Source organism: Gadus macrocephalus, chromosome 5 (assembly GCF_031168955.1).
Source record: "Gadus macrocephalus chromosome 5, ASM3116895v1".
Lineage (NCBI taxonomy): Eukaryota > Metazoa > Chordata > Actinopteri > Gadiformes > Gadidae > Gadus > Gadus macrocephalus.
In genome coordinates this window covers 1034436-1053960 of record NC_082386.1, presented here as the reverse complement: position 1 = coordinate 1053960, position 19525 = coordinate 1034436, and the positions used below count along the sequence as shown (strand labels likewise).

Here is a 19525-nt window from a genome sequence, read left to right as displayed (position 1 = left end):
AGATATGTAATGTTACCTAAATTAGGTTTGAGGAAAAATAACCCAAATATCGACATCGGTATCGGCTGATATCGGAATCGAAAATTTAGAGTTGGACAATATCGCATATCGGATATCGGCAAAAAAGCCAATATCGGACATCCCTAATTATTACTCAATAACTGGCCAGGCGACCCCTGGAGCACTGTGGGACAGCTGTGTCATGTGTGATTATGACAACGTTGTTGAGTTTGCAACCTTATTGCTATGCAAATATTAACATCACCTGATAGCCTATCGGAAGGTTCAGGTGGTTCTTCCTGTGTTTTTGCTGTACTTTTTACTTTGTACTTTTTTTATATTCTATAAAGGTTTTGTTTACTTGGGATATTGTTCAGATCCTTCACTTTTTATATTTGTGTAGGACATTCTTTTGGACTGGTGCGACGAGCAGGAGCTAAATCTCATCCTCACTACTGGAGGGACTGGTTTTGCACCGCGAGATGTCACTCCAGAGGTACACACACACACACACACACACACACACACACACACACACACACACACACACACACACACACACACACACACACACACACTCACTCTCTTTGGTTGTCATTTTGGCTGGATAAATGTGCACATTATTCTGTCTCCAGAAATGTGACGGAAATTTGTGAGCCTATTAGATTATAAATAGCTTGTTGGCTGTGTTTAATGTTTCCCTAGGCTACCAGGGAGGTGATCGAGAGGGAGGCCCCTGGGATGGCCCTGGCCATGCTGATGGGCTCGCTCAACGTTACACCGCTGGGCATGCTCTCCAGGTACTCCTACTTACATACCTTCTGCTATTCTTTAAAAGGTGTGTGCCACTTTTCAAATGTATTGCCCCCATTCCGAAATATAAATGCATTGTTTTAAATAGTAACTGTTTTTAAGTTGCAGTCAAGTCAATAAGTATTTGCAGCTGAAATGTCTGTTCAGTTGTCACCTTGTATCAAGCAGTCCTACTATAGCAACCTTCCAACCGGAAGGACCCAGAACCCTCAGGAACAGCCACTCATGGGATTAAAAGCTTCCTTCAGCCTCTTGTCTGCGTTAGGGTTAGGGTTAGCCTAACCCTAACCCTAACGCAGACAAGGGGCTGAAGGAAGCGTTTAATCCCATGAATGGTAGTTAGGGTTAGGGTTAGCCTAACCCTAACCCTAACGCAGACAAGGGCTAACCCTAACGCTAACGACCATTCATGGGATTAAACGCTTCAGCCCCCTGCCTGCTTTAGGGTTAGGCTAACCCTAACTACCATTCATGGGATTAAACGCTTCCTTCAGCCTTTTGTCTGCGTTAGGGTTAGGGTTAGGCTAACCCTAACCCTAACTACCGGTCATGGGATTAAACGCTTCCTTCAGCCCCCTGTCTGCGTTTCCATCGCGGCGTAAAGACCCACGAAGGTTAGGCCAATTAAGGTCTTCTTAAATCAGGCAGCTACCGAATTAAGGACATGAAAGAGCGAGAAGTACTGAGAGAAGATCGTGGCAATGCAAAAGACGGATGCATTTCCATACAGCCGGTGAATACCAGCGTATGCTATCCAAATATCCACTGTATTCAGAGCAGCGGTTCCCAAACTTCTTTTCCTGCCCTTCCCCTTCTATGTCCCAACCGGGTTGGCGCCCAATCCCCACTTCAAAAAGAAGAAAATAAACAACGCAACAAAGCTTTGTTTTATCGCCATATGAAGACTCATGTTTAATCATGCGCTAATAACCAGAACACGCATTACAATAACAACATCAACAAAGTTTCACTATAATGCCACAAAGCTACGCACAAGCTTCCACTTTTAAGAGGATGAGTGACAGACACAGGCTCAGTAACAGAAAGCACGGTTATTTTCAGCCCCGTAAAAGAAAAATTGCAGCAATAGGCCTATTAAATGACCGTGGAGCTAGCATCATCATCATCATAACACAACGGTTATAGAAAATAGAACGACAGTACATTTAATTAAATTGCAATGAAGTTACAAACGATCCACAACATTAAAGAGAGGCTCCGAAACAGATAAAATAAATAAAAATGAGGATCAATCTGAAACTCTTCAAGTGCGACAATAAAATTAGCCTAAACACGATCCACAACATAATCGAGCAAAAAATAGCATAGGCTCAAACATAAAATAAAAGACAAGAGAAGACGGCTTCAGACATCTGTTTGCTAGAACCTCACTGCACACCACACACTGAGGCTTCGGGCAGTCTGTATCGCCAATCCAAGTGAAGCCCAGACCCAGATAATTGTCATCATATTTCCTTATTTTTTTCCTCGTCTGGTGTTCACCCTCATCACCTCTTTTTTGCCATCTCCTTCCCTCCTCTTCGGTTTCCTCCGGCGCATCGTCTGACTCCCGCTAATTTTCTCTCTATTCTCTCCGTCTCTGTTCCCTCCAAATCCTCTGATTTCAGCCAGTTAAGCACAGTTATATATAATATATAAGGAATGAATGAAACGAGTTGCCGCGCATATAGCCTAGCCTGCAGTGAGTAGAAGAACGTTTCAATCAAAAACTAATAAATGATAGTTTTTTGATTTAAAATAAAAGGGATTACAAAGGAAATGTGTACTGTTCATGTTTTTTTATTGTATGGAAAAATCCCACTTAAAAAAACAGCACTGTAATTGTGTAATATTAGTGCTGTCAGTTTAACGCGTTATTAACGGTGTTAACGCAAACCAATTTTAACGGCGCGATTAGCGCTCTTTTGGTTTGGCAAACGTTGTCGTTTTTTCACCTGCTGTCTAGGAACAACTTGTCACGTTAGAAAAACGACACCACCATACCGGATCTAGCTACACCGGAAACAAAACGCACAAACTTGTTGGGGCAAGCAAGGATACGGAGCGGGCGAAAAACTCCTCAAAAGTGTGTGTGTTTGTGTGTCACTCTGTTCGAGCCCGCACGAGAGTTCATTGTTGTCATTAGCTGTTACGTCTTTCTGATCAATCGCAGTTCAAGGCCCACCTGGGCTGTACCACTTTGGGAGGTGCCGCTCAGTTACTCCCCTCTAAACAAAATCGACTTGGTTGCGACTTTGACAGTTTGAGTGTTGCGTCTGGGTGTGCGTGTGTGTGTTTGTGCGTGTGTTTAGGCATTAGTCGATAGCCTGGTAATGTGAATAGGCCTACGTACGGTAGGAATATTCAGGAATATTGTTGAAATAATAAATGTTATAGTATTACCCATCTTTGCTGAGCAAGAGTTTTGTTCGAAAGTTCAGTGATTGAAACAAATAAAAGCCTGGGCTATTGAAGTTTTATGGTAGGCCTACCACTGTCATGCACCTACCCGATGTCAAGTGGAATGGGTTGAATTCACTGCGGGTCTCTCTTCTTACTGTCCTTCTCAACACTCTCTGATCTCACGAAAAGCCTAGCAGCATGAAATGAAGGGATATTTAGAATAGAAAATAATAAACACGATTAAATATTTTAAATGCTTGACAGCACTAGTAATATTACATCAGACCGCCATACAATTTTTCATCTCGCGGACCCCCTGGTGGCAGCTTGCGTACCCCTGGGGCTGCGCGTACCACACTTTGGGAATCCCTGATTTTGAGTATTATTGAGTTTGATTTGTAATCCAAGTGTTAAATAATGTAGCTAATGTTAGTTCACAGTTGAGGAGGAATGAGATTAGTGGGTGTGCATTCTTTAATACAATTCTAAAAGTAGGCTTTCCCTCTTTTGGAGGAATTTGGTATCAAAAACGAAACTGTGGTCAGAGTATCCAAAGCATCCTGTATTTACATCCCGCAGCGCAAGTAAACATCGGCTTATAGCACCGACTGCTATCGAAATGAACGATCAAAACCTATAACAGAGAGTGATAATTCTACGAAGGAAGATAACCACTATGTATGCAATAACCATGTGATTTACTGCAGCTGCAGAGGTTGAGATGCTGAAATAAAATGTTTTGAGTACTTGACCAATCAGATATGGTTTGCATGAGTGGATAAAGCCCCCCCCCCCCCCCCCCCCGCCCAGCAACACTAATCTCCAGAAACACCATTCCCTCCAAAAAAATGAAGTGAAAGAAAGTGAAATGCCCCTTTGACCCAGAGCTCCCCGCCGTCAGATCTCGCAACTTAATCTAAAGTATGATTTGGTCGACTAGTTCAGTTTTAATACATATTTCCATTGGAACCAGAGTGCAGATACAATAATCTGATGTACTCTACCCTCCACAGGCCAGTTTGTGGTATCCGTGGCAAAACTCTGATCATCAACCTCCCAGGTAGCAAGAAGGGCTCCCAGGTAAGGCTGCTTGAGGCTTTGGCCATGTCACCTAAGCTAATAAGGTCTGGCACAATTGTAAACACTCCCTCTTCTACATCCCCGGGTTGAATGTGACTAAAATGATCATGGTTTTCTGTATTATGGCGATTAGTGAAGACTGCGTTCTCCGACGTCTCTGGTACTTCTACAACAAGTACTCGTAGTGGTCGTTATCTCGATCATAGTTGAGAAGGATTTGGGGGAATGGAATTTTAGCTTTGACTCCCCGAATTGAAGGACAAAGGGATTGTTGCCGTTTGCGTACTCCCGGGCTCCTGCCGAAGCACGGCTCCGGGAGAACGCAATGTGGCAACAATCCCTTCCTCCTCCATGTCGTGGTTCAATCCGGACTTCAGATTGATGTGGAAAAAAACAGTGCCTGCGCGGCAACTTCAGGATACTCGGATGAAACTTGGAAGGATTAAACGCACGGTTTTCAGATCGCGTAATCCACCAAGATAATATTTATTTGAAATGAAAACAGTAGTTGTTATTGTCAATTTATTTATGGGGGTTTACCGTTACTCCGGTAACTGTTACATCCCTAATACATCAGTATTTAACCAATCACCCCCAGGAGTGCTTCCAGTTTATACTGCCCGCCCTGCCCCACGCGGTCGACCTGCTGCGGGATGCCTTGGTCCGTGTCAAGGCCACGCACTCGGCCCTGGAACAGCTGCCCTCGCCGCCGCCCGGCCTCTCGCAGCTCACCAACTCCCACAACGTCAACAACGTCACACACACTGTGGAGCAGGGGACCCAGTGTGAGGACGAGGACGAGGAGGAGGAGGAGGAGGAGCGGCGGCGGCGAGGAGGAGGAGGAGGAGGAGGAGGAGGAGGAGGAGGAGGAGGCGGGCGACACGCTCACAACCACCACCACCACCACCACCAGCAGCAGCAGCCGCCACTGCCGCCACAGCAGCCGCACCACCACCACCACCAGCACGGCTCCTCCCACATCACTGCCGCAGCCATCGCTGCCAAGGTGACCGCTCGCCGCAGGGGGAAGGGACACGCTTACCACACAGGTTCTGAAACCACAGTCAGACTATTGATAGGGTCGTTTTTCACTTCAATCTGCGATTTAAAACCATTATTCAATTGCATTATCACACTTCCAATCAGAGACACATGATGTGGAATAAGTCGTCCATCGGAGTGGAGTTGTTAGGGGTAATGTTGAGGACTACATTATATAGAAACATAGACAAACATAGTAAAAACATAGACTATGTTTGTACTATGTGAACCCACTACTAGTTCTGCCTTATTCCACAGTAATTTTTTTGTCCCCTTGCCAGTGTCGATTCAGTCAAAATCCTTGTTAGGGCGCACTCGCACGAGGCCATCTGTACCGTGCCCAAGTCCGTTTCACACCTGTACCGTGCTCAAGTCTAGATCGTTTGGCTAGTGTGAGCACACCAACCGTACTCGAGTACAGTTCAATTCCGTGGCCTGAGCACACCTCTCCGAAGTTTGCTCAGGCCACGGTACAGATGCTAATGAGCCGACACGTGCACACGCACGGCTACGCAACCTGAGCTGGATGACGTATAGTCCATGCAACATGGTCTCACAGGAATCCGTGAAATGACTACGGTCGGACGCTTAACTCGAAATCCGTGGCCACATCACGGAAACACGCCGATATCCGTGTGTGAGCCACGGAATAACAGTGTCATTTACTTGCATTGGAGCAAATACCGTGGCCACATCACGGACAATTGAAGTGATTCCGTCAGACCACCACGGATTTTGAGTTAAGCCCCCGCTGTGGTCAAATGTGGCACACACACAGATTGAAACGGGAGCACACACACAGATTGAAACGGGAATCTGTGTGTGTGCCACGGAATATCATTGTCATTTACTTGCATTGGAGCAACTTCCGTGGACACAACAAGGACAATTTAAGTGTTTCAGTGAGACCACCCCGGGTTTTGAGTTAAGCCCCGTGGTCGACTCGCTCGTTGAAACGGGGATCCGTGTGTGAGCCACGGAACATCAGCGTCATTAACTTGCATTGGAGCGAATTCCGTGGCCACATCACAGAAATCGGCGTGTTTCCGTGATGTGGCCACGGATTTCGAGTTATTCGTCCGTAGTCATTTCACGGATTCCTGTGAGACCAGGTTGGTCCATGCGACCCTTCTTCCATTAAACAATAAACATGACGGCAACCGGTTCACGTTGGTGCGATAGTGAAGTCGTGACTCAGAAGGCGTGACTGACGGATGGGGGAGGTTTCCAGGGTCGTCAGAGCCTGAGTAGTGTCACAGTGCTTAAATTTGCATACGTGATCTGATTGGATGACGGATCCGTTGCTGCCGAAAAAGTTGAAAATTTTTCAGGCAGGCAATCGTACTTTAGCACGGTACAGGTGTGAAACGGACTTGGGCGTGGTACGATGGCCTAGTGTGAGTGCGCCACAAATAATATTTGAATGACCTATTTACTTATTATGTACGACTTACTACAAAAACTATTCTAAATTCATTTGGATCAAATGGATTGTTTTCAAGCTCTTTAGTCTTCAAAAATTACAGAAGGAAGGCCGTTTCATCCTCTAAGCTGCTTTGTCAACTATTTTGAAAGAGGTTGAAAGAGTAAAGTAATTTTCACCTGTAAAAGATCAAACCTATCATCATGTACATCGATATCACGAGAAGCATTGATGTCTTTTTGTACAATATTTTCAAGGGGAGGTTTTATGGCGTGAGACGAATATGGCTCAGTCCGGATCACGGCCGCTGTTCCGCACCTTTGCAAACTGAACTGACCCTCACCCTCCGGTGGAAATGCGCCATTAGTCACTAAACGTTGCGTTTTATCTTCCTTTAACTTAGAACTTGTGCTTGCATCACTGAGACCAAAACACCACAACAACAACCCACTCCCCATTTCATCTGTCTCACATGTCTGTCTTATGTGGACATGTGTGTCTGTGTGTGTGTCTGTGTGTCTGTGTGTGTTGATCAGACCAGTCATGCTGTGGTCATGGCTAAGGGGGCACCCTACCTACCCGGCACCACCCCTGCCCCCCCTGCTCATTTCACCTGCTCCTGTAGCCATGACGACCAGGTGAGACCCCCGGCTATCGGCCTTCCCCTCCTCCTCATCCAATCATGGAGTCTGTCCTCCTCATCCCGTCATGGAGTCTGTCCTCATCACCCATTGCCTCTCGTCCCCGTCCACAGGAAGGGGTTAACATTAGACCTTGATTATAATGGAAGGATGTTCTCCTTTTTATATAGTTTTATTTTTCGCGATGGACACCTTTTGTTACTCCCAAATGCCTGAAAGGGAAATGTGAGCACAAGGTGGGAGAGAATGGAGACGGTTGGGCTGTCATCACATTCTGAGGTTTCTCTCCTTTGCGATGGGAGGTGGAAGTCTAGCTGCATAATACAAGTTAAAGAATAACCAAACCCGCCATAGTATACAAGTCAAAGTGTCACCAAACACGACAAGCTAATGAAAGTTTCCTGATCTGGGTTTTGGTGTTCCTGTCTTCTGTGGTGGATTCTGAGCGCTTGTGAAACATACTGGGGACACTGGATGTTTAGCATTAGCATTTCATGCTTCCTCCAAAAGTTCTAGAGCTGGGTTTGCTTTTATTACTTCAGCATCATCTGCAATGTCAAAATCCTAGAACGGGTCTGGCTGTTTTTCAGTTGATGTTGTACTCTTCACTATACCAGCCTCACTGTTAATACCCTATTGTCTGCTTTATGTTTTGTTTCAACTCTTTATGACTTATGCAGCACCTGAAAACAATGAGACATCTGTACAGATGTTAACATTCTGACCCAAGTTCATATCAGTGATTCAAACGGCAATTAAACATACACTTTTCCACTGCAACTAATTACAAAAAAATATCTGAACTAGAAAGTTTCTCAAGAATAAAAATGTTGTATATTGACATGGATTTGAAGTTTCTTCTGAAAATGTTATAGCAAAAACGTAACCTCCAAATCTAGCCACTAGAGATTGGTAATGGTAAAACGTTCTTAGTGCAGGTTTAAATGTAAGAATATAAAAGCGGATGGAGCGCGTACCATCAAGGCCTAGTCCTTGATGGTAGGACTGGTGGTAGAAAAATAAATCAGAAAGAAAGAATGTAAAATCGATAATTTTAAAGGTCGTGTAGGTAAGATTTGAGTTGTAAAGTGAGAATAAAATGGAAGATATCAAGATTTTAAAACAACCAGGATAGAGCACAGGGGGAACACTTGATAAGATGCCTCAGAGCGACGGACAGTAAGGACAATAAAGTGATATGAGTTTAATTTAAAGAAGGTTTTTGCTACAACTTGCGTTACGATGCAGTTACAATAATATATATAGTTAGTATGATGGGGCTCTCATCACGACAACAAGATGAGGAAAGGGTGTTATAGAATACAAGGGTTAGAGATCAAATGATTTGAATTGTGATTCAAACATTTGTCTTCTACAATGACAATGGACGATGACAAGAAAGGGCAGCCACTCCTTTGGGTGTAGGCCTGTCTGCTGTCTAACCCTAACCCTTCTGATGTCTGCTGTCTCACTTTAACCCTTCTCCTGTCTAACCATAACCCTCCTATTGTCTAACCCTAACTCTTCTGCTGCCTAACCCTAACCCTTCTCTTGGAATCGGAGGAGCTCCCCTCGAGGATTAAACCATTTGTTTTTATTCATTTATTTGTATCACTGATTCTATTCCCTCACTGCGCACGTTGAAACTGTTTCAACATGCTCATTCCATAGGCATCTGTCAAACCTTCTGAAATAATTTGAACTAATGTGTGTCTCTGTGTGTCTTTGTGTTGATGAGTAGATTCCGGACTCCATCATCTCTCGAGGCGTTCAGGTGCTTCCTCGCGATTCCGCCTCTCTGAGCTCCACTCCCTCCGAGTCGCCACGGGCAACGCAGGCCACCTCCCGTCTGTCCACAGCCTCCTGCCCTACGCCCAAGGTCACACACACACGCATGCACTCGCCCCAGGAGCTCTGATACCAAGGTGTCTGAGCTCCCCTGTATGCAACACATTGAAAGGCATGTGGTGGTACAGTTGTTCTATATTAACAACTAACCCTACATCCAAAAAAAAATTTTTTTTTGGACCCTGTGACATTCTCAGAAACTGTGAAATGAAATTGTAATACCAATGAAGAATGGAACTGGACATAATCACACCTTCATAACTGTGATGAGGATGACAACATTTCTTTGGACGCCCCCCCCCCCCCCCCATCTGGTCCGTTAAATTGATCGGGCCTTGATGGTCTGGCTATTATGCCAGTAGGCCTTGGACCATCAGTGGGTCCCAGCCTGATGCCAGTAGGCTGGGACCACTACCTTGTTGACGCCAGATGATGCATCTGCAGAGGCTAGCACTCCAGGGTCTGCCCCTGCCATGCTCACGGAGACCCTTCCGTCGTCTCTTGATATGTATGTTATCCTCTCTCCTTTCCTCTCCTCTATCCAGGTGCAGTCGAGGTGCGGCAGCAATGAGAACATTCTTCGAGCCAGTGAGTTGTATTTTGAACCATATAGCCCTTAAACAGTGTATTTCGACCACTAATAAGGACACCCTGCGGCTCAAAAGGTGTTTCCCAAGTGGCAAAGAGTGCTGTACACTTTATATTAGGGGTGTCAAAATTGGCGCACAATAACATGTTAACTCAATCTTATTTTAATGCGAATTAATAAAAAAATCCGCATTTACGAACATTACAAACTTTTTTTTCTTTCCTTTTTTATGTGATTTTGCACACAGAATGTCAACATTCATATCAGAAATCGTTTTTGTTTTTAGTTACACTTACATTCAATTAACTTGCAGTAAGTGACAGCCTGTTTACAATTCCCAAATATTTGGTGCTATTTATTTGAATTTAACTACACTACAGAAACTGTTGGTTTACAATTGTACTAATAACTGCCTGTTTACAATTCCCAAATCTGTGGTGCTTACCCTTGTGTGTGTGTGTGTGTGTGTGTGTGTGTGTGTGTGTGTGTGTGTGTGTGTGTGTGTGTGTGTGTGTGTGTGCTCCAGGCCACAGTGCAGTAGATATAAGCAAAGTGGCACGACGTCATCGTATGTCTCCCTTCCCGTTGACATCGATGGACAAAGCCTTCATCACGGTTCTGGAGATGACCCCCATACTGGGAACGGAGGTCATCAACTACCGAGGTCAGTGCTCAGGGCTAGGTTGCTCATCATGTTTCTGTGTGTGGGTTTGTTTTAGTGTGTGTTAATTATGTTAGAAAATGACCAAAATAAATTGATGGATCAATTATACCAGGGGTCAGCAAACTTTTCAACATGCAGTGCCAGTTTGAAAAAATTGGTAGTAATCATTATGCTGCCGCATTTTAGCTGTGATTTTTTAAATATATTTTTTCAAGTGTGCCAATGATTACCCTGCCGCATGCCAGTGGTGCCACGCGTGCCTAGGGTTGGAGACCCCTGATTTATACCATCCGGTGTCTCAATATAACTATTTAAGTATCTGGCCCATTCCCCCAGGTCCACTCTATGTTGATGGAGTCTTGACCATAGTGATCACCTTCTCTCAGTGGATCTGGTAGATCTTGTCAAAAGGTGACATTGGGCAAACACATTAATTTAACAAATTTGGCTACCATGTACCTTATGCCACTTAGGAATGCTGAGGCATTTTGGAGCATTAAAAACTGATTTAATTTCCAGTGGGTGCAGACTGTGATGTGATGGGTTTGTGTGTGTGTGACTCCCCCAGACGGTATGGGTCGAGTGCTTGCTCAGGACATCTATGCCAAAGACAACCTTCCTCCGTTCCCGGCCTCTGTGAAGGACGGTTACGCCGTACGAGGTGACTGTTGCTTTTCTTACATGCTGTCTTTGTTGTGCACAAAAAGGGCTTATCTTACACAGAATCATATTTTTCTATCTTTCAAATGCATATTCAAAGAACATTATTACAGTATGTTATTAGTTTTCAGACACATGTGTTACTTTATCTCACTATACTGGGATGCCGCTATACATTTGCTATATACTGGTGATAATTGCCCTGATAGACATTTTTATACCATACTGGTTTGGTCTAAATAAACTAAATTAAATTCAATACTCAAGTATTGTAGTCTCTGCGTGGAAACTCTTACTGTTATTGACATCTGAATGATTTAGATTTTTTTTGCAGGTAAGACGCCAGCTGATGAATACAAATTGTAGGAGATATATTATCTTATGTTTACAAGACTGATCCATGAACGTGGTGTCATTAACACGTTGTCATTGAAATGTTGTCATTAACAGCTGCTGACGGCCCAGGTGACCGCTTCATTATGGGAGAGTCCCAGGCTGGCCAACAGGTCAGCCGCCCCGCCCAAAGCGCTAGTAGCCACGTAGTAACACTAATACTAAAGCAGCACAATTAATTGTATGTTAATCGCAATGATGATATTTGCCTCCACAATTATTTGATGGTGGCTGAATAATGGGAGTTACTTCAAAAGTGGAATAACCACGGATATCGGGCAAGTAAGTTAATCAGGAGGAACACATACTTTGCAACGTATGCATTTGCGTAGTATCCTCGCCAAGCGGCAAAACAACCCATCCTTTCAAAAACCTGAATAGTCATCCTAAAGAGGAATATGAAAAATGTATGAAGGCCATAACCCAACAAAATCCTGGCCAAACAAACAAACTATTTGCCCATCCATGAGAATGACATTGTGTAACGCAACTCAATGTCAAACCCAATCTCGAAGACATCTTGTATTGAAATAATCGAGGCGATCACCATATTTTTAACAAAATATTTGTCCAATAAGCATTGTGTACGGCCCCGGTCTTAAGGAAAGGGTCAACGGTTTGGACAGGAGATACCAGACCCCATCAACTAACTATTCCTCCGGCGTGGCATTTCTTTTTGGATTTTTATATATTTGTATCCTTCAGGAGACTTTTGACTTTGGATTCTTGTAGACAAAGTCCTATTTTGATCAAAAGATTTATACATTTGAGTTTGTTTTTTATTTATTCATAGGTTATTAAAATACATTATTGTCGTGAAGGTCGTTTTCTGTTCAGTAAAAGAAGTTCCCCAAAATGAATGAAAAATCATGAATAATAGTGATCACGTTTAAGCCATAATCGTGCAGCCCTGAATCCTCGTAGTACAGATTACCGTACAGAGAACAGATTTAAGTGTCCAGCAACTATAAAGTTCTACTTATACTACATCTAAAATATCTAGCAGCCATGTAGTACTACAAATGCATCTTAAATATCTATCAGACATATAGAACTACAAAAAATTCTAGAAGCCATATACGTACTACAGCTAAAATCTCAGTATAACCATGGAAGATATGTCTTTCGTATTGCTGTTTAGAAACGCCTTAATAAAACCAACACTGGCTGCACCACTATATATTTCTTTTTCTACACTAATTTACTCACATTTGCTCCTTTTAACTCTTTAAACCCACCTTTTACTCTGGACCTCACTCCTAAACAAACCCTTTAAGCTTGACCTAACTTCTAAAACAAACCCTTTAAGCTTGAACTAACTCCTTAAACGATCCCTTTAAGCTTGGTCTAACTCCTTAAACACAACTTTTTCCCTCGGCCAAACACCTTACAGACCCTTCACTCTCGGCCATTGGAGGTTTTGTTGACCTAGTCAATTCAAAACAGCTTTTTTTTAATGTTTTCTTTTTCTCTTGTATCTCTGTGTTCAGCCCAGTCACACGGTGATGCCGGGCCAGGTGATGAGAGTGACCACCGGGGCTCCCATCCCGTGTGGAGCAGACGCTGTGGTGCAAGTGGAAGACACCGAACTGCTGCGCGAGTCTGAAGACGTAAGATTTCTGAGAGCTTAAGTCAGGCCTTAAAGGGATACTTCACCCGTGGAGATATGAAGGTTATATGAAGTAAATAATTGTATGCATTATGAATGTGCAATTTTTTTTTTTAAATCGGTTAATCCTAGCCTGAGAAAAGGCAGAAAGTGTCTCTCTGGCTCAAAAGTAAGAAATCCTCCAACTACCACAGTGCATTGCGCTCGCTGCACTTCCTGCCTGTTTCCGTTTGAAGAGGGAAGGACCCATGGTCCTAGCGCTAGTGTCAGCGCGAGCAAACTTTGTGCAAACATATCCCCGTGATACGTTGACTAGTTTTGACTTCTGCCCTCGTTTTTTCAAACGCATCATTTCTATATTACTGTACAGCATAAAAACATTTGCTACTTACAGTAGCTCAGCATATCAAGTATTTGTACTCAACCTTTTCTCCCCGGTTGAAATAAGTGTTTATCTTATACAGTAGGCCTACTTTAGTATGCACTTGGGTTAGTAAATAAATCACAACAACCAACATGAATTCGAAGATTTATTCATGAAAAAATTTGAACTATTTATAAAGATAAAACATGTAGGGAGCGTTTGCTAGAGTCAATATAGTCACAGCTCATCTTGAGCATCTACTGTCTCCTGGTAGCCACGGTACTGCCCATCTTGTGCTGAGTAATTAGCTCTGATGGCCTGGACAACACAGGAAGCCGATACTGTCTAAGAAAGAAAGAGAACAACATTAGCAAATCAAAATAAAAATTATGCCTCGAGTAGCCAAATGCAGCATTACACAGACTTCAAGCTAACGTAACGTAGCCTATGCTCTGCCAATAAGGCGGGCTACTTTCGGATAACTACATTGTCACGTTCCCCGGGACTCAAAACTATTGTAGCCAATGTGTTAATAAATAAACAAACACTTACTCTATGCTCGGATGTCTGTTTCTCCCGGCGGGCTTTGGCTGGCGTTTCCAGTTCACTTTCTGGGTCCGGAAATATGTATCCAATACCCAACTGTTCAGATGAGGCGTAAAGCCTCCAGAGATGACGTCAATCGCGTCATTTGACGTCATCTCGGGAGAAAATTAGATCAGGAAACTGGGCCAAGGGAAGACTGGGTTAGACTGGAGAAAAAAAAACTTTTTCTTTTTATATTACAATAGCGATTTTATAATGATAGAACGCCGGTTCTGAATGGGTGAAGTATCCCTTTAATGTAGAGTGCAGCAAAATATTTTAAACAAAGATGGTGGTACCATTAAGATCATAATATATATATTTTTTTTTTCATTACATCGTCTGTCACGATGTAATGTCATCTGTTATCGCTTATGCAAGATGACATTTTTAGTTGTACAAAAATAATTCTATTTATAGCAACTTTTAAGTCTGAAAAATGTTGCAAATCCAACTTCTTACATTTTTATGAATCTGCTTCCACCACATACATCATGTTGTCACCAGAAATCGACCAACAAAATTAATGTACATGAATTGTGCCACACCAATTGATCAGTAGCCTAATGGTTCATTCGTAGCTACGAATAGGCAATTCCTCTGTCCCACCACCGCTGGGTTTGCTAATATGATGAGGAAGAAAAGAGGCAAACGTGCCTGGATCCTATGCAGAGCTCAGACAAGACAATGCAACCCGCTGTTACCAAGTGCCTGGATCCTATGCAGAGCTCAGACGAGACACCGCAACCCGCTGTTACCAAGTGCCTGGATCCTATGCAGAGCTCATACGAGACACCGCAACCCGCTGTTACCAAGTGCCTGGATCCTATGCAGAGCTCATACGAGACACCGCAACCCGCTGTTACCAAGTGCCTGGATCCTATGCAAAGCTCATACGAGACACTGCAATCCGCTGTTACCAAGTGCCTGGATCCTATGCAGAGCTGATACGAGACATTGCAATCCGCTGTTACCAAGTGCCTGGACGATGCAATGGACGATCTACACTCATGGATTAACTTCCAGCAGACATTGCCAACTGCTGCATGCTTGCGTTTATTCATGTCTCGCTAGACCCTAAGGCGCCCGGCTCGGCCACTACCCTGACTGGATCTTCTATCTTCCCACAGAACCGACCTAGGAGGTCAGGTAAAGGCAGAAGTGGTGGGGTCTGCATTAAGGTTGCCTCTCGCTGGGGTTCGGAGGGAGCAGTATTTAAACCAAACTGCCCACCAGACCTCCAGCTCCTAACTATAGAAGTCGGCCCTCTAGCTCTTGGGAGTTTGGCCCTGCTTTAATCACAGCGGTCTACGTCCCCCTGCAGACCAATGGAGCGAGCACGCTAGAGAAACCTTCAGGATAAGTGAATGGATCGGAAAAGGCTCACCCTGATGCAGCATCTATGGTTGTTAGCTACTTCAATAGGGCTAACATGAGGAACGTTTTGAATATCACCAACACATGAACTTTTTTTGCTTGTTATGATCAGACTCTTGATTACTGTTGTTCTCAACAACAGGACAGCTATAAACCCCTCCCCTGCCCTGCATTTGGTCAAGCAGATCAAATGCCCAAACTTTCATCCTACAGACGACCGGAATAAAACGCTTCTTCTGGCAGTTCAGCACTGGAGTGAGAAATCCAATGCCACTCTCCTGGGCTGATTCGAAAAGAAAGACTTAAAGCTGAATGGGACATGTATAGTCAGACTGTCTCAGCCTAAATCCACAAGTGCATTGATACTGTCGTCCCAAAAGTCAATGTTAGGACTTTCCCCAACCAAAAGCCCTGGGTTAAAAGGTCTGTCTGATTGGGTGCATTTATGGCCTCAGCCTTGTAAAGCCGCCATTTCCTTTTAATTTGGCTGTTTATAAGTAACAAATATCTGTTGGGAAATATGTGGGAGATTGTACTGAATAGTAAAACTGATCTTAACTTTAAAATTTTTAACCTTTGACGTGATCAAAATATAAATGTCGAAAGGAATTAACAATCAGACTTAAAGAGAAATCTGAATGATCTGAAATCTCTTCAGATCATGTCCAATGATCTGAAATCTCTTCCCATCACCTGCCAGTTGGACCACCGTCTTGTAGCACTGACATTCATCATCATGAAGTGCTTCAAGGGATTAGTCTGAACCAACATTTGCTCCACCCCTTCTGAACCCACCTGGATGAGATGCACATACCTCTTCCCAAGGTTAGGATCCTGGGTGTTAACCCTTCCCTTTGTAGCTGGATCCTGGATTACCTTACGGGCTGACCCTCAATGATGACCTCACCTTCTCCAGGCAGACTCGGCAGTAAAAGTTTCCCAAAAACACTGTTTCTTCCTGTGGAGAAGAAGATTGGCATGTTTGTCAAAAATGTCCCTTACTTGTATAGGTGCACCATTGAGAGTATCCCTGGCTGCCTTACTGCCTGGTGTGGCTTGACTCTCGAGGGTGGGGGAGACAGCAGAACACATCATTAGCTGCCACCTCTCCTCTATGCAAAGCATCTACCAAACATGAAAATCTCACATGAAGACAGCTACTCAATCTATGGACTGTTCCCATTGCTGCCGTTTGCCTTTTTTTCTTTTTCATGTTGTTGCGAATTTTGGGCCCGACTTTGACACATACTTAAAAAGTATAGTATCAACTGCTTGGATAATTGATTTTATTAATAAGCCTCCGCCATCTGAACAGTTTCATGTATACAAGTGCGTCTCAATCAATTTGAATATTGTGAAAAAGTTCATTATTTTCAATAATTAAATTTCAAAAATTAAACGGATATATATTATATAGATTCATTACACGCAAAGAGAAATATTTCAAGCCTTTATTTTAATTTATTTGTTTATTTAAGGTTAAAGATATGGCCAGTGCGTATTAATATACATGAAATTGTCAATGTGTCAGAATTAGCCAAGATGGCTATTTGCATGGCCGATGGTAACAGGCCAGATGCACCAAAAATAATTATACACACAAGAACAAAAATAACTAAACCATTTAATGAAATTATAACAAAAAAATGGATGACAAAATTAACCAACCAAAATAAAAAAGAAAAGCATTATGAGGTAGGGTTGGTATACATATGCACAACACTTCTTTAGATTTGAATGTTCAATATGTTTGCATGTCTCTAATTTAAGATGGTATTGTGTTCCACTCATATGCAGCTATAATTGAAAATGCTGATTGGTCAAAACTGCTCTTCTCAGCTGAATTACAGTCTCCTCTTACTGCGCTACCTGTAGATCTGTATGTGGATGGATTAGTATTGACAAATTGAGTTTAGCCTGGCGGAGCCAGACCATTGATGATCTTATACACTAAGCAGGAGTTTGTCTATGTAACCAGATTTTCCCAATTTAGCAATTTATGTATATTTTTTAAATGAGACAGTGGTGGTGAAATTTAGCCTTTTTTATTGAGGATTTTTATTTTATGTTTGTACAGAGAGTGGATAGAGATGGGAGAAATGCTACCTGCCTGAGACTACGTTTTTAAACAATATGTAATGTGGGAGAAAATCATTGTGTGCATGTACATGATTGCAGCCTCAGTTGACGATGTATCTGAAATTTGCCAGAATGAACTTGACTCGTTGACAGACCATCCATAAGCACTCCAAGATACTTAAACTGTACTTGCAGTTTCCCTCTTGCCAAAAATACATCTGGTTCTGTTATTGTTTCTTTTGACTTGCTAAAAAACATCCACGGTTTAGGACACATTCAGTTGTAAACAATTTTGATTTAACCATACCGTGATATGTTGCATAACATTTGTCTGAATTGAGAAGTGGTGGCCTTTTAATGGCCTCTGAATCTGCTTCAGTAGGCTTCAAAAGACTGCTGACTTGACAGTTGTGCAGAAGATGAGGGTTTCATTGACATCCTCCACAAGGAGGCTAGAAACAAAAGGTCATAGATAAAGATGCTGGCTGTTCAGAGTGCTGTGTCCAGGCATATTTGTAGATAGTTGAGTTGAAGGAGAAAGTGAAGTAGAAAAAGGTGCTCAAGCAAAGGCCATTAAAAACTCTGTGGGTGCTTCACAAGCAGTGGACTGAAGCAGGAGTCTGCATCAAAAGCCATCACTCACAGGACATGGGTGACTACAACTGTCACATTCCTCGTGTCAAGCCACTCCTGAACCAGAGTCGAGTGTCTTACCTAGGCTAAGTGAACTGGTCTGTCGCTCAGTGGTATGTCGCTCATTTAATTTGGAAATCAAGATCCCGGAGTCTAGAGGAAGGATGGAGTAGTTATGGGTCGGTCGCCAACTAGCCGATTCAAAGAGCTGGCTCTTTAAAGGGAATCTTCACCCATTTCCATTAAGCTTTGTATCGTTAGAAACCCACTCATATTTTTGAATGGTCGTGCATCATTCCCTTATTTTCTGGAGGGACTGGTGAGATCCGTATCGATCTCCAACACTTCCTGTTTAAGATGACGCATTATGACTATTTTTGCGTAGAAGTAAATAGGAAGTGTAAGAGGGGAGGATTCTCGTAAGACTACAAGCACTAGTCCCACCCCCCTATAGGGGGTGGGACCCACTGACGCTACAGACCTATTAGAGCAGTGCCAGTGGGTGGGACTTCACCAGCAGAAACTATCATCCACAGCGAGGTGTCCGATAGGCGGAGATCTAGATCTGCGGGAGTGGCCAGCGAAGCTGTGCATGGTGGTGCATGGTGGGAGTTGTTGTCTTCAATCCACAAGCGCCAAAAAGTCACTTTCTGCCTTTTCTCGGTCAAGGCGGCACCAAATTAGAATTTTATTTTATTATTCGACTACATATAGGACCCAATTTCAATACATATTCATGCCTCCACCGGTGAAATGCTCCTTTAAGTGCACGATGGGAGTCGGCTCCCGACCGCAAGCCGTTTCTTAGATATATATTTATTAATTTAAAGTTTGCCTAGGCAGAATGATATGCAGATCCGTGCATGCTATGTGTGTGTGCAGTGACTGACCTGACTGATCCTTGTCCATCCACACTCGCGTGTGGATAGACAAGGAGACACTAGGATCATGCTATTAATAATTTATTGATATTAGAAAATGTAATTTTTAATTTTGAATACTAATAGGATGTATTGAATAATTTAAATGATATACAGGCCTACACATATGAGTCATAAGTCAAAATGGGCTACATTTGGCTGAATTTAAAAGGTATAAGCTGTAATATGAAGAGCCGTTTGGGAGCCGAATGAGCCTGCTCTTGTTGGTGAGCTATTCCAAATGGTCCAGCTCCCTAAAATGAGCTGGAATTCCCATCATTAGAATGGAGATGCACAGAATCCAAGTCTACTTCTACTTTTCCAGGGCACAGAGGAGCTGGAGGTCAGGATCATGGTGCAGGCACGACCTGGGCAAGACATAAGGTGAGCTTTAACAACCTGA

At 43.2% G+C, this 19525-nt stretch overlaps 1 protein-coding gene across 5 annotated transcripts in view; it reads left to right on the top strand.

The window, feature by feature from the left end:
• gphna (gephyrin a) overlaps positions 1-19525 on the top strand; it is a 40309-nt gene that overhangs the window by 9963 nt on the left and 10821 nt on the right. For 3 of the 5 annotated variants that reach the window (XM_060051141.1, XM_060051139.1, XM_060051140.1), the window contains exons 4-15: positions 404-496; positions 706-800; positions 4230-4296; positions 4895-5302; positions 7297-7398; positions 9143-9280; positions 9795-9837; positions 10365-10502; positions 11071-11163; positions 11613-11668; positions 13046-13165; positions 19448-19506. In XM_060051141.1, coding sequence (XP_059907124.1) covers positions 404-496; positions 706-800; positions 4230-4296; positions 4895-5302; positions 7297-7398; positions 9143-9280; positions 9795-9837; positions 10365-10502; positions 11071-11163; positions 11613-11668; positions 13046-13165; positions 19448-19506 — 1412 coding nt within the window. The remainder of the gene's footprint in view (positions 1-403; positions 497-705; positions 801-4229; positions 4297-4894; positions 5303-7296; positions 7399-9142; positions 9281-9794; positions 9838-10364; positions 10503-11070; positions 11164-11612; positions 11669-13045; positions 13166-19447; positions 19507-19525) is intronic. The other 2 variants (XM_060051142.1, XM_060051143.1) reach the window with 1 other exon arrangement.